Genomic DNA, 12,993 nt, shown 5'->3' with positions numbered 1-12,993 from the left:
ACTTTTACTTATTTATTTTTTTTAAAGTAAGCTCTATGCCCTATGTGGGGCTTGAACTCACGACCCTGAGATCAAGAGTTGCACACTCTACCACTCTACTGACTGAGCCAGCCAGCCACCCCTAGAATTAACCACTTTTTTAAAAAAGTTTATTTATTTACTTTCAGAGTGAGAGAGAGAGAAAGAGAGAGAGAGGGAGAATCCCAAGGAGGCTCTTCGCTGACAGGGTGGAGCCCAACATGGGGTTTGATCCCACAAACTGTGAGATCACAACCTGAGCTGAAATCAAGAGTCGGAGGCTCAACTGACTAAGACACCCACTTTTATTAATGAGTTTCTATTTGATTCTTCCAGTGTGTGGATTTTTTCCTAATGCAAATATAAAGAAATACAACTATTCTGCCTCTTGCTTTTTTTTTCACCTTGTTTTTTTTCCATATTTAATACATAGAGAGAAAGTATTTATTTTTTATGTCTGCCTAGGTTTCATTGAGTGAATATTCCAAACTTACTTAACGTTACATTCCCCTATTGATGAACATTTGAGTTGTCTTTAGTCTTTTTCTGTTACAGAAAACATTCAGTGTGTGTGTATTATTGTTATATGAGCTTGGTTCTGTCCTACACACACACACACACACACACACACACACACACACACACACACACTTTTTTTTCTAAGTAGGCTTCACACCCAGTGTGGAGCCCAACATGGGGCTTGAATTCATAACCCTGGGGCTCAAGACCTGAGCTGAGATCAAGAGTCAGACACTTAACCGACTGAGCCACCCAGGCGCCCCTCTGGAATTATATTTCTAATTAAGACCATTTTTTCTATTGTACACCATATTTCTTTCCATATTAGAACTATAATTTTATTAGATTTAAAAAAAGCTTTCCATTGGAGTGACTGGGTGGCTCAATTACTTAAGCATCTCGCTCTTGATTTTGGCTCAGGTCATGATCTCGCGTTTTGTGAATAAGGAGTCTGCTTGGCATTTTCTGTCTCCCTCTCTCTCTGCCCCTCCCCTGCTCATGCTTTATCTCTCTCTCTCTCTCTCAAAATAGATAAAGAAACATAAAAAAAAAAAAAAAGCTTTCCATTTCAGTGCATTGGGATCTAGTCTGTCCTAATAGCTACATAATATTATTTATATGGATTTGCCTTAATTTAGGTAATCAATCCCAATTGTTTTCTACCTTTTACTGAAGTATAATTAATGTACAGTGTAGTTTCAGATGTGCAACATAATGATTCAACAATTCTATATATTACTCAGTGCTCATCACGATAATCATAGTCCCATCTGTTGCTTTCTACCTTTTGATATTCTTTTTAAATTTAAGGTTTATTTATTTTGAGAGAGAGAGTGAGAGAGAGAATCCCAAGCAAGCTCCAAACTGTCAGCCCAGAGCCATGGGGCTCGAACTCATGAACCATGAGATCATGACCTGAGCCAAAATCAGGTTGGATGCTTAACAGATTGAACCACCCAGGTGCCCACCTTTTGACATTCTATGTAGGGCTGCAGTAATTATTTTTGCAGCTAAATATTAACGTGTAAGATTGTTTCCTTGGGATACACTTCTAGAAGAATCTCTGGAACAAAGGTATTTGGGGTTTTTTTTCAAGAATTTTTTTAAGTTTATTTATTTTGAGAGAGAGATGTGGGGAGGGGCAGAGAGAGGATCTCAAGCAGGCTTCCTGCTGTTAGAGCAGAGCCCGGTGTGGGGCTTGACCTCATGAACGGTGAGATCATGACCTAAGCTGAAGTTGGACCCTTAACCGACTGAGCCACCCAGGCACCCCTGGGTCAAAGGTATTTTTATAGTTTTTGTATACACAACTAAGTTTTCCTCACCAAGCCTTTACTCACCATCACTATCTAAAAATGCCCCATTCCCTCAAACTCAGTGACGTTGAGAATCATTTTTATTTTATTTTTTTATTTTTTATTTAAAAAAAAATTTTTTTTTAGGTTTATTTATTTTTGAGACAGAGAGAGACAGAGCATGAATGGGGGAGGGGCAGAGAGAGAGGGAGACACAGAATCGGAAGCAGGCTCCAGGCTCTGAGCCATTGGCCCAGAGCCCGACGCGGGGCTCGAACTCACAGACTGTGAGATCGTGACCTGAGCCGAAGTCGGACGCTTAACCGACTGAGCCACCCAGGCGCCCCGAGAATCATTTTTAAATAATCTTTGCCAATTCATAGGAAAAAAATGGAACCTTATAGTTTTCATCTGTATTTCTTCATTGCTACTGAGGTTGAAATTGTTTTAAATGTTTATTACTAGACTATTTGGATACCTTCTTTTATGATTTACCTGTTTGTGTCTTTTGTCTGTTTTTATGTTAAAGATACTGGTATTTGTCCTTTTCTTATCAGTTTGAATATATGAAGACCTCTATACATTAAAGGTAGTAACCCTTTTATGGTTGTATATTGTTGAAGGAATATTCCTTATTTTTTTGCATTTTAATTTTTGTTATTGTGATTTTGGACCTATTTAAATGTAAACTTTTTATGTTGTTAAATACATTTAACTTCTTTATGGTTTCCTTTACTCTTACATAAATTCTTATATATTCTGTCTTTGGGGGCTTGGTAAAAATAAAAAATCTGTCCCCTCCCCTGGAGTACATAAACATTTGTCTATATTTTCCTTAAGCCTTTTTAATGGTTTTAAGGTTTTACCCTTTAAAATATTCCTTATTGGGGCATCTGGCTGGCTCAGTTGGTAGAGTATATGACTCTTGATCTTGGGGTCGTGAGTTCAAGCCCCATGTTGGATGTAGAGCTTACTTAAAAAAAAGTATTATGTTCTTATTGTATAAGTGAAACAATACAATGATGTGTAATAAAATGTAGTAATTTCCCATTAACCCCTTTACCACCTGAGGTAAATATTAATAGCCTTCCACAGTGTCTCTCCATGCTCATAAATGCTTTCATGTTTAAATCTTAAATCCATCCAGAATTTTTTGTGGTATTCAGTGTGACAGTCAGAATCTAACTTTATTTCTTCCAGAAACGCTATCTTTCCCTCACTCATCTAAAATGTGACTTTTATTGTGTACTAAATTATTTTCTTTTTCTTTTTTTTCTTTCTCTTTGTTTTAGAGAGAGAGAGAGAGAGGACAAGCAGGGGAGAGGGACTGAGGGAGGGGAGAGAGAATCCTAAGTAGACTCCACCCAGAGCCCAATGTGGGGCTCAATCCCACAACCCTGGGATCACGACCTGAGTCAAAATCAAGAGTTAGATGCTCAACTGACTGAGCCACCCAGGCACCCTGATTACGTACTAAATTCTTACACATACTTTTGGGTCTTTGTCTAAAATTTTTACCTTTTTATTGACCTAGCTATGTATAGGCCAATACCACACTTTTAACTATTGTTGTTTGTTAGTTTGTATGGTACAGAGTATTCTTTTTTCCTTTTTATTTTTATTTTTATTATTTTATTTGAGAGAGAGAGAGAGCACAGGCAGGGGAGAGGGGCAGAGGGAGAGAGAGAATCTTAAGCGGGCTCCACACTCAGTGCGGAACCTGATGTGGGGATCAATCCCACAGCCCTGGGATCATGACCTGAGCTGAAATCAAGAGTCAGAATCTCCACCGAATCAGCCACCTAAGTGCCCCTCTTCTTTCCTTTTTAAATATCAGGTTTTTAAAATTAAGTGATACATTGACATGGGTCAAAATCCTAAAAGTACAAAAGGGTGTACAATGAAAAATTTCCCTCCTATCCTGTCCCTCAATCACCCAGGTCCCCTCTCCACAGGGAGCCTGTGTTTTTAGCCTCATAGGTCTCCACATGTACACAGTGAAATACTTATACACATTCTCCCATTTTATTTTTTTACAGGAATGAGAACTTGCTATATCCTGTACCTTCAGAACATTTTAAATAGTTTCTTTTTACAAATGAATTTTGGAGTCTCTCTTCCCCTCCCCCCACACCACTCAGATTTTGGTTGAAATTATTTCAAAATTCATATATTAGTTTGAGGGAGCATTGACAACTTTCTAGTCCTCAACTTTCCCATTGGGGAAACATGGTACTTTCCCTTTTTTAAAACAAAAATTTTTTAAATGTTTATTTATTCTTGAGAGAGAGAGAGACAGAGACAGACAGACAGGCAGACAGACAGGCAGACAGACAGAGTGTGAGCAGGGGAAGGGCAGAGAGAAAGGAAGACACAGAATCTGAAGCAGGCTTCAGGCTCTGAGCTGTCAGCACAGAACCCAACGCGGGCTCGAACTCACGCACTGCGAGATCATGACCTAAGTCAGATCATGACCTGAGCCGAAGTCGGATGCTTACCTGACTGAGCCACCCAGGCGCCCCTCCCCTGCCCCCTGCTTTTATTTAAGTCTTCTTTTAAAGATATTCGAATTTCTCTACATGTCATGGCCACTCTGCTCATCCATTCTCTTCTTCTGAGGCTCTTTTCTGCCTCTCATCCTTGGCCTCTTTGTTTCCCCAGTCCTTTCCCCCTGGGCAGATCCCGCCTCCTCAGTGTCCACTGTCTCCCCCACCCCCATGGAACCTTTGCTGACTGTTCCACCCAGTGGCTCTTCCTGCTCTGAAGCACCTGCCATCTCTCCCTCTGCTTAGTGTCCCTTTATAAGGGACCCTGTCTGGCAGTTGTCCTCCTCTTCCCTGAATCCCTGGTGGTGGCTGTTCTCTGCTGATGATCTCTCAAGTACTGGCCAGGGAGTAGTAACCTGGGGAAGGTGAGAGGTTGGCTCATGGCTAGAGGATGCTAGGGAGCCAAGCCTGGCTTCCTTGATGGCTGTGTTCCCATCCTGGCCCTCCTGGCTCATGTGAATGGCTGTAGTCTGGAGTTCCTCAGTGTGGGGGGAAAAGGGTATTTCTCCATAACCTCTTCTGAGGGGTTATGTAGATAATCTGCTTCCTGAGTGAGGAGAATCGTCTGTTATCCTTTTTCATGTCCCTTGACTTTGTGGTTGGTCTCTGGGGATATTGAGAAGGGAGAGCCCCTGACAGAGGGTCTTTTCATCCCCCTGGCACCATTCGGCTGGCCATCTTATCTGAGTCATCATGTTTGAGGTAATGGTGGAACTGACTGGCTCTTTCAGGACAGACTTTTTGCCACATCTGCACTGGGTGGGGGTGAGTAATGAGTGCAGATTACCGTGGTTCAGACTTTGGTAGTAGACGTGGCAGATGAAGTTTTATTATTTTATCCTAGAAACATCTGGCTGTGAGGACTTGATTCCTGTCCTCACCAAACTCACAGTAATCGGCTTCAATTGGCAGTGTATACAAAGGCTGGATCTCTCCACTGAGCAGAATGCTTGGGCCTCCTGCCAGTGACACTTGGGAAACCCAAGCACTCATCAGAAGGTAGCTTGGTGAGCAGAAATTACAGGAGGAAGGGTTCATCCAGGCTCTGGTAGACACTGCAGAGTTAAATTACTCTCTATATGTTACTTTTCAGGCAATCCAAGTATTCATGTCTGACATATACAGATATTCTCTTCTTTAGAAACTGGAGACATTGCCCTTGTGACACATTCTTAGCTTCTAATAAGATGCTTTCTTCATTAACTTCACATGGTTACCAAGCACAGTCCAACTTATGTTAGCTGCATTTCTGTGTGTTTGCATCTCATCCATAATCTGGCCAACCCAGAGGGCTGGAGGGCTTGTTCCTGGGAATGTGTCTGTACGTGACTGCTCCCACGCTGTGTGTGGGTTCTCGGGGGAGCATGTTTCCAGGCCGTGTCCTCACATTCTAAGGTTTGGTCTTTTCCAGGGTCTGGAGGCCTCTGCGTTCCTGATGCCTCATGGTACTGACTAATGCACACAGCTGCTGTGGTATCGCTCGTGAGGAACCTCTTTCTTCCCTTCCATCTTTTCCAGCTACTCGCGGAACCGCACTTTTGACACATACATTGGGCAGGGCTACGTGATTGCTGGCATGGATGAAGGTTTACTTGGTGTTTGCATCGGAGAGAAGCGGAGGATTGTGGTTCCCCCTCACCTCGGCTATGGAGAGGAAGGAAGAGGTGAGTGCTGGCTGCTTCTAGGCTGGTTTCAAGTAATCAGAGCTTCTTGAGAGCCAGAATATGGAAGCTGAAGTCCCATTTAAGACTTAAATGTCGGGGCGCCTGGGTGGCTCAGTCAATTAAGCCTCCGACTCTGGCTCAGGTCACGATCTCACAGTTCATGAGTTCGAGCCTTGCATTAGGCTCCGCAGTGTTAGTGCAGAGCCTGTTTTGGATTCCCTCTCTCTCTGTTTCTCTCTCTGCCTCTACCCCACTTGCATTCTCTCTCTCTCTCAAACCAAATAAATAAACTTAAAAAAAAAAAAGACTTAAATGTCCAAATAGCTTTGGTTTCTAGACATGCGCTATTCTTTCCTCTTGTCCCCGCTACCAGTTTCCCTCTGAAAATTCTTAGTTATGCCAAAGTTGGAAGAACTTTGCGATGAACTCTTAGATTCATCAATTGTTAACATCTTGCTATGTTTTTTTTTTAAGTGTATGTATTTATTTTGAGAGCGAGAAAGAGAAAGAGGGTGAGAGTGTGCATGATGGGGGGAGGGACAGAGAGAGAGAGAGAGGAAGGAGAATTCCAAGCAGCCTCCGTGCTTTGCATGGAGCACAACTTGGGACTTGATCTCATAATCGTGAGATCCTGACCTAAGCCGAAATCAAGAGTTGGGCACTTAACCGATTGAAACACCAGGTACCCCAACATCATGCTATGTTTATTTTCTCTCTCTCCTCACATTTGTTTGTTTGTTGTTGTTGTTGAGCCATTTGAAAGTATATTGCAAACCTCCCCTTATCGATTTTTGTTTTTTAACGATTTTATTGATGTATAATTTATATGCCTTAAAATTTACCCATTTTTTAATTAAAAATTTTTTTAATGTTTATTTATTTTTGAGAGAGAGAGCATGAGCAGGGGAAGGTTAGAGAGAGACGGAGACACAGAAACCGAAGGAGGCTCCAGGCTCTGAGCTGTCAGCATAGAGCCTGATGGAGGGCTGGAACCCACAGACCACAAGATCATGACCTGAGCCGAAGTTGGACCCTTAACCAACTGAGCCACCCAGGTGCCCCGAAAATTTACCCATTTTAAGTGTACAATTCAGTGACTTTTAGTAAATGTAGTGAGTTGTGTAACCATCATCCATCTAATCTAATTTTAGAACATTTTTGTCACTCTAATAGCAAACCCCCTTTCGAACATTATACAAATGATACATGTTGAGTTTAGAAAACAGAAAATACAGATAAAGAAAGAAAACAAAAATCTCCCACAATCTCACCATGCAGAAATAAACACTGTAATGTGGTAGGCAGAACAGCAGCCCCAAAGATGTCCCTGTGCTATCCCCAGAACCTGTGAATATGTTACCTTTCATGATAAAAGGGATTTTGTGGATGTGATTAAGATGGGGATGTGATTAAGATCTTGAGATGGGGAGGTTATCCTGGATCATACAGGTGGCCTTGATGTACTTAAAAGAGCTTTTGTAAGAGGGAAGCAGGTCAGAGAGAGGGGAAAATACTCAGCTGCAGACTTAGAAGTTGGATGAAGGGGTCACAGGTCAAGGAATAAGGGCAGCCACAGAAAGCCGGAAAAGGCGAGGAAACAGATTCTTCCCCAAAGCCTCCAAAAGGAATGTGTCTCTGCCAATACCTCGAATTTAGACCTTTGACCCTCCAGAGTTATAAGAATAAACCTGCATTGCTTTAAGCCACCAAATTTGTGGAAATTTGTTATAGTAACAATAGGAAACAAATGAAACTAATAGGAAACAACCATGAAGTGAAAATATATATCCACCTAACTAATAAATACTAACAAAAATGGGATTACCTAGGGGCACCTGGCTGGCTCTGTCGGAGGGGTGTGCAACTCTTAATCTCCATGTTATGAGTTCAAGCCCCACGTTGGGTGTAGAGATTAATAAAAAAAATAAATTAACTTAAAAAATGGGATTATCAGAGCGCCTGGGAGGCTTAGGGTGGCTTTATCAGTCAGTTAAGCGTCTGACTTCAACTCAGTTCATGATCTCATGGTTTGAGAGTTCTAGCCCTGCCTCTGGCTCTGTGCTGACAAGTCGGAGCCTGGAGCCTGCTTCAGATTCTGTCTCCCTCTCTCTTTGCCCCTCCCCCACTCACGCTCTGTCTGTCTCAAAAATAAACATTAAAAAAATTTTTTTAAATGGGATTATCTATACATATTTGTAATTTCTCTTCTTCACCTAATTTGTTGTAAACAACTATCTATGCCAACAGGTATTTTTTTATGATTGCATAGTATTTCAAACCATATTTTCCTTCTTAAGTTTTTTCTCATATATATATAGGCATACTTCATTTTATTTCTCTTTGGTTTATAGAATTCCACAGATAGTATTATGTTTTTTTTTTTAAACAAATTGAAGTTTGTGGCGACCCTGCATCAACAAGTCTATCAGTATCATATTCCCAGCACCATTGGCTCACTTCATGTCTCTGTGTCACATTTTAGTAATTCCTGCAATATTTCAAACTTTTTAATTGTTACTATATTTGTCATGGTGATCTGTGATCGGTGATTACGACTCTGAAAGCTCAGATGATGGCTTACATTTTTTAGCAATAAAACACTTTTAATTAAGATATGCATTGTTTTTTATAGACATAATGCAATTGCACACTTGATAGGCTGCAGTATAGTGCAGACAAAGCTTTTATACACACTGGGAAACGAAAACATTCATTTGACTCGTGTTATTGCGATATTTGCTTTATTGCTGTGGGCTGGAACCAGACCCACAGTATCTTAGAGGTATGCCTGTACCATTGTTTGCTAACCTGCTTAGGACTAGTGGATGCAGTATTAATTTTGCTTTTGTATTATTTTTGCTGGTGGGATTCTGCCTGGTTTGGCTGGCTGTATACATTAATTTTGTTTTTCCAACCACTACTGCTAATATGTATCTTCAGAATTTTCTTAGTAGGGTTTATTCAGAGGATCTATGAAGTATCAGGTTGGCTGGAAGCTAGAGTGTACCATGGAGAAACTTTCTTTTTTTTCTCCCGGACTTAAGTTCCTGTTTTCAAAGTAAACTCTACCCCCAATGTGGGGCTCAGACTCACCACCCCAAGATCAAAAGTCACATGCTCTACCGACTGAGCCATCCAGGCACCCATTAAATTTCTTTTCTTCTTTTTTAAAGTTTATTTTATTTTTTATTTTTTTTATTAAAAATTTTTTTTTAACGTTTATTTATTTTGGAGAGAGAGAGAGAGAGCATGAGTTGGGGAGGAGCAGAGAGAAAAAGAGACCCAGGACCAAACCAGGCTCCGGGCTCTGGGCTGTCAGCATGGAGGCCAGTGTAGGACTCGATCCCATCAACCGTGAGATCATGACCTGAACCAAAATCAAGAGTCGGACACTTAACTGACTGAGCCACCCAGGTGCCCCTAAATTTCTGATTTATCAAGTCATACCAGGTCACAGCTTAAGACACGTTCAACAGATCTTGCTTCATGTCCTGTTTGTCAAGTGTCTTGATGCTCTGTTGTTTTGTATCATGTAAAATTCTGTTCAGATACATACAGAAATAGACAAATACTTTCCGAGTATTCATGTTTTGTTATGCCCTCAGGATTAATCCTTCGTTTCTCTAAAAATAATATATTGATGGAAAACATTTGCTTAAAGTATTTTTTTCCTTTTGGCTTTCTATCAAGTATGAGACAGAGCTCTGCAAAGAATTATATAAGGCTCTGGAAATCATCGGAAGGCTCATAAATTCTGTGGTTATGAGGCTGCTTCATTCCAAATCTTATGTTGCTGTGGGGCAGGGGCACTCAGATATGTACTGTCTACATGCTCTTGCATGGGGGCAGGGGAGAAGGGCAGGGGGTAGGGGGGCAGCACCTCTGTCTTCTTCTTTTTTTTTTTTTTTTTTTTTTTAATTTTTTTTTTTCAACGTTTTTTATTTATTTTTGGGACAGAGAGAGACAGAGCATGAACGGGGGAGGTGCAGAGAGAGGGAGACACAGAATCGGAAACAGGCTCCAGGCTCCGAGCCATCAGCCCAGAGCCTGACGCGGGGCTCAAACTCACGGACCGCGAGATCGTGACCTGGCTGAAGTCGGACGCTTAACCGACTGCGCCACCCAGGCGCCCCACCTCTGTCTTCTTTTGAATAGCATCTCCCTGGCCTCTTGGTGATGTTTGCATAGGGCCTAATGCTAATTCCTCAGGGACTGACCCAAGAAAGATGTCAGGACATAGAGGAAATTTGGGGTTTCCTCATCACATACCACAGGGCCAAGCACATAGTAAACATTCAATAAATATTTGTGGAAGGAATGAAATACTAGGCCCTCTGTGGGGTTCTCCAGCTCCATTCTTGGCATTTCATTTTGTTGAGGCCATTTTGCCCTGCAGGATTGGTGGAGGGGAGGGAGTAGGCCTTCTGGAAAGGCTCTGGTCCTCTCTGCTTATCTGCTCTGTTCCACAGGGTCAGCCCTGAACTTTTGATGCTTGACTATGTTTGCAGCCCTGGAGGGGAGAATGGATTCTGCCTGAGGGCTTGTGTAAGCATCACTTGCTGATTTTCTTTCTTTCTTTCTTTCTTTCTTTCTTTCTTTCTTTCTTTCTTTCATGTTTATTTTTGAGAGACACAGAATACAAGCAGGGGAGGAGCAGAGAAAGAGGGAGACACAGAATCCAAAGCAGGTTCCAGGCTCTGAGCTGTCAGCACAGAGCCCGACGCAGGGCTCAAACTCACAAACCGCGAGATCATGGCCTGAGTGGATGTCAGACTCTCAACTGACTGAGCCACCCAGGCACCCCATCACTTCCTAATTTTCTGTTCCCCAACTTTCAGGTTACTTTCCAAGTGCTCTTAGATTGGGAATATAGGATTATAATGAGAATTAAATAATTACATATAAAGCACTTAGAAGAGTGCTTGGTACTTATTAAGCATCATGTGTGTCTGTGTGTGTGCGTGTGTCTGTGTGTGTGTTACAGAGAGCAACCAAAAATGGACACAGAAAAGTCCATTGCAGGGATGGGGGGAGGGCTATTGGTGTTCACATATCTCTGTTTGAATTCTTTCTATAGCTGTGTTATTTTCTTCAACAAGTTATATCTGAGTTGGTTTTCTTATCTGTGAAACACTAATGAAAGCATTATACATCCTTGATTCTAAGTAGTACTATTTACAAAAGTTTTACATTTAATCTTCTTTGAAATGAGGGGTGCCTGGGTGGCTCAGTTGGTTGAGCAGTGGACTCTTGATTTCGGCTCAGGTCACAATCCCATCCCAGCGTCATGGGATCAAGCCCTGCTTCAGACTCCGAGCTGAGCTTAAAATTCTCTCTCTTCCCTCCATCTCCCCCTCCTTTCTTTCTCTCTCTCTCTCTCTCAAAAATATAAATAAATAAATAAATAAATAAATAAATAAATAAACAAACAAACAACTGGGGCGCCTGGGTGGCTCAGTCAGTTAAGCGTCCGACTTCAGCTCAGGTCACGATCTCGAGGTCTGCGAGTTCAAGCCCCGCGTCGGGCTCTGGGCTGATGGCTCAGAGCCTGGAGCTTGCTTCCGATTCTGTGTCTCCCTCTCTCTCTGCCCCCCCGCCCCCGTTCATGCTGTGTCTCTCTCTGTCTCAAAAATAAATAAACGTTAAAAAAAATAATAATAATAAATAAATAAATAAATAAACAAACTTCTCTGAAATGATCTGGGGGTGTGTTTAACCACAATGCATATGTTTAAGGTGTCCCTCTGGCCCCCTCGAGCCTCCTGAGAAGCTGCCATTAAATTCATGGAGCATCTGCTAATGCTGGGTTTATAGTAATAACCCACAAAGCGGTTGCAGGGATTTAATGAGATAGTGTATGTGAAGAATACATTGTAGACTGTAAAACATTATTCAGATGTGAGGTAATGTTTTCAAAAGTGGAGATAATGGAAAAGAAAAGTTTACTAATAATTTTGTGTAGAACAGATAGGATGTGTTGTAAAAGTACTTTGTGAACCGTTAGGCCCTATCACAAGGGGTGTGTATGGGCCAAATTTGGCTGGGTGTTTTTTTCCCTCTGAAGTGTCTGTTAGTTTAGTTCCTCCTGCACAGTGATAGAGGACTGGAGTGATTTTTCACTCTACAGCTGGTGTTCTCACTTCACCTCTTACTTCTGGTAGGAGCCAGGCAAGCCTTAGTTTCCTCATTTGTGATGAACTTAGCCATGCATCTTTCAGGCTTAGTGATTCCATGGGGCAGTAGCTCATCATCTTGAATTATAGTCCAAACTGTGTTCTTAAAGTTTGTTTGTTTGTTTGTTTATTTATTTATTTATTTATTTATTTAGAGAAATCCCAAGCAGGCTCCAAGCTGTCAGCACAGAGCCTGACACAGGGCTCCATCCCCGGAACTGTGAGATCATGTCCTGAGCCGAAATCAAGAGTTGGACGCTTAACCGACTGAGCCACCCAGGCGCACCTCCAAACTGTGTTCTTAACTGGTTGCATGACCCTGGGCAAATCTTTGCCTCAGTTTCCCCATGTATAGAATGAGGGTTAGGTTACTTCTGACCGCCCTTCCAATTCATTCTCCCAGTATTCCCTAGATTTTCATATTTAGGTCCCTGTGTTTCTCACTGGAGGTCTGTGAGGACGTGCCTGGTGACACTGGGGAGGCACATGTGCTGCCACTTGGAGGGCTTGCTCGTTAATTTCCTCTGTCTGTCCTTTAGGGAATATCCCTGGCTCGGCTGTGCTGGTGTTTGACATCCATGTGATTGACTTCCACAACCCTTCAGACTCCATCAGCATCACCTCCCACTACAAGCCCCCCGACTGCTCAGTGCTGAGTAAGAAGGGGGATTACCTCAAGTATCACTACAATGCCTCCCTTCTGGATGGGACTCTGCTGGATTCCACGTAAGGACCACTGGGGACAGTAGAGGAGGGAGCTTGGAGGATAACAGCCATA

General features: G+C 42.1%; 2 protein-coding genes across 7 annotated transcripts in view; one reads left to right on the top strand and one right to left on the bottom strand.

The window, feature by feature from the left end:
- Positions 1-12,993, bottom strand: part of LOC131509163 (retinitis pigmentosa 9 protein) — a 220,842-nt gene that overhangs the window by 69,989 nt on the left and 137,860 nt on the right. The window lies entirely within an intron of this gene.
- Positions 1-12,993, top strand: part of FKBP9 (FKBP prolyl isomerase 9) — a 42,544-nt gene that overhangs the window by 19,448 nt on the left and 10,103 nt on the right. Inside the window, exons 6-7 of the mRNA XM_058724636.1 lie at positions 5,897-6,042; positions 12,755-12,941. Coding sequence (XP_058580619.1) covers positions 5,897-6,042; positions 12,755-12,941 — 333 coding nt within the window. The remainder of the gene's footprint in view (positions 1-5,896; positions 6,043-12,754; positions 12,942-12,993) is intronic.

Source organism: Neofelis nebulosa, chromosome 4 (assembly GCF_028018385.1).
Source record: "Neofelis nebulosa isolate mNeoNeb1 chromosome 4, mNeoNeb1.pri, whole genome shotgun sequence".
NCBI lineage: Eukaryota > Metazoa > Chordata > Mammalia > Carnivora > Felidae > Neofelis > Neofelis nebulosa.
The sequence above is the reverse complement of the archived record's forward strand: the minus strand, read 5'-3'. Positions and strand labels throughout refer to the sequence as shown.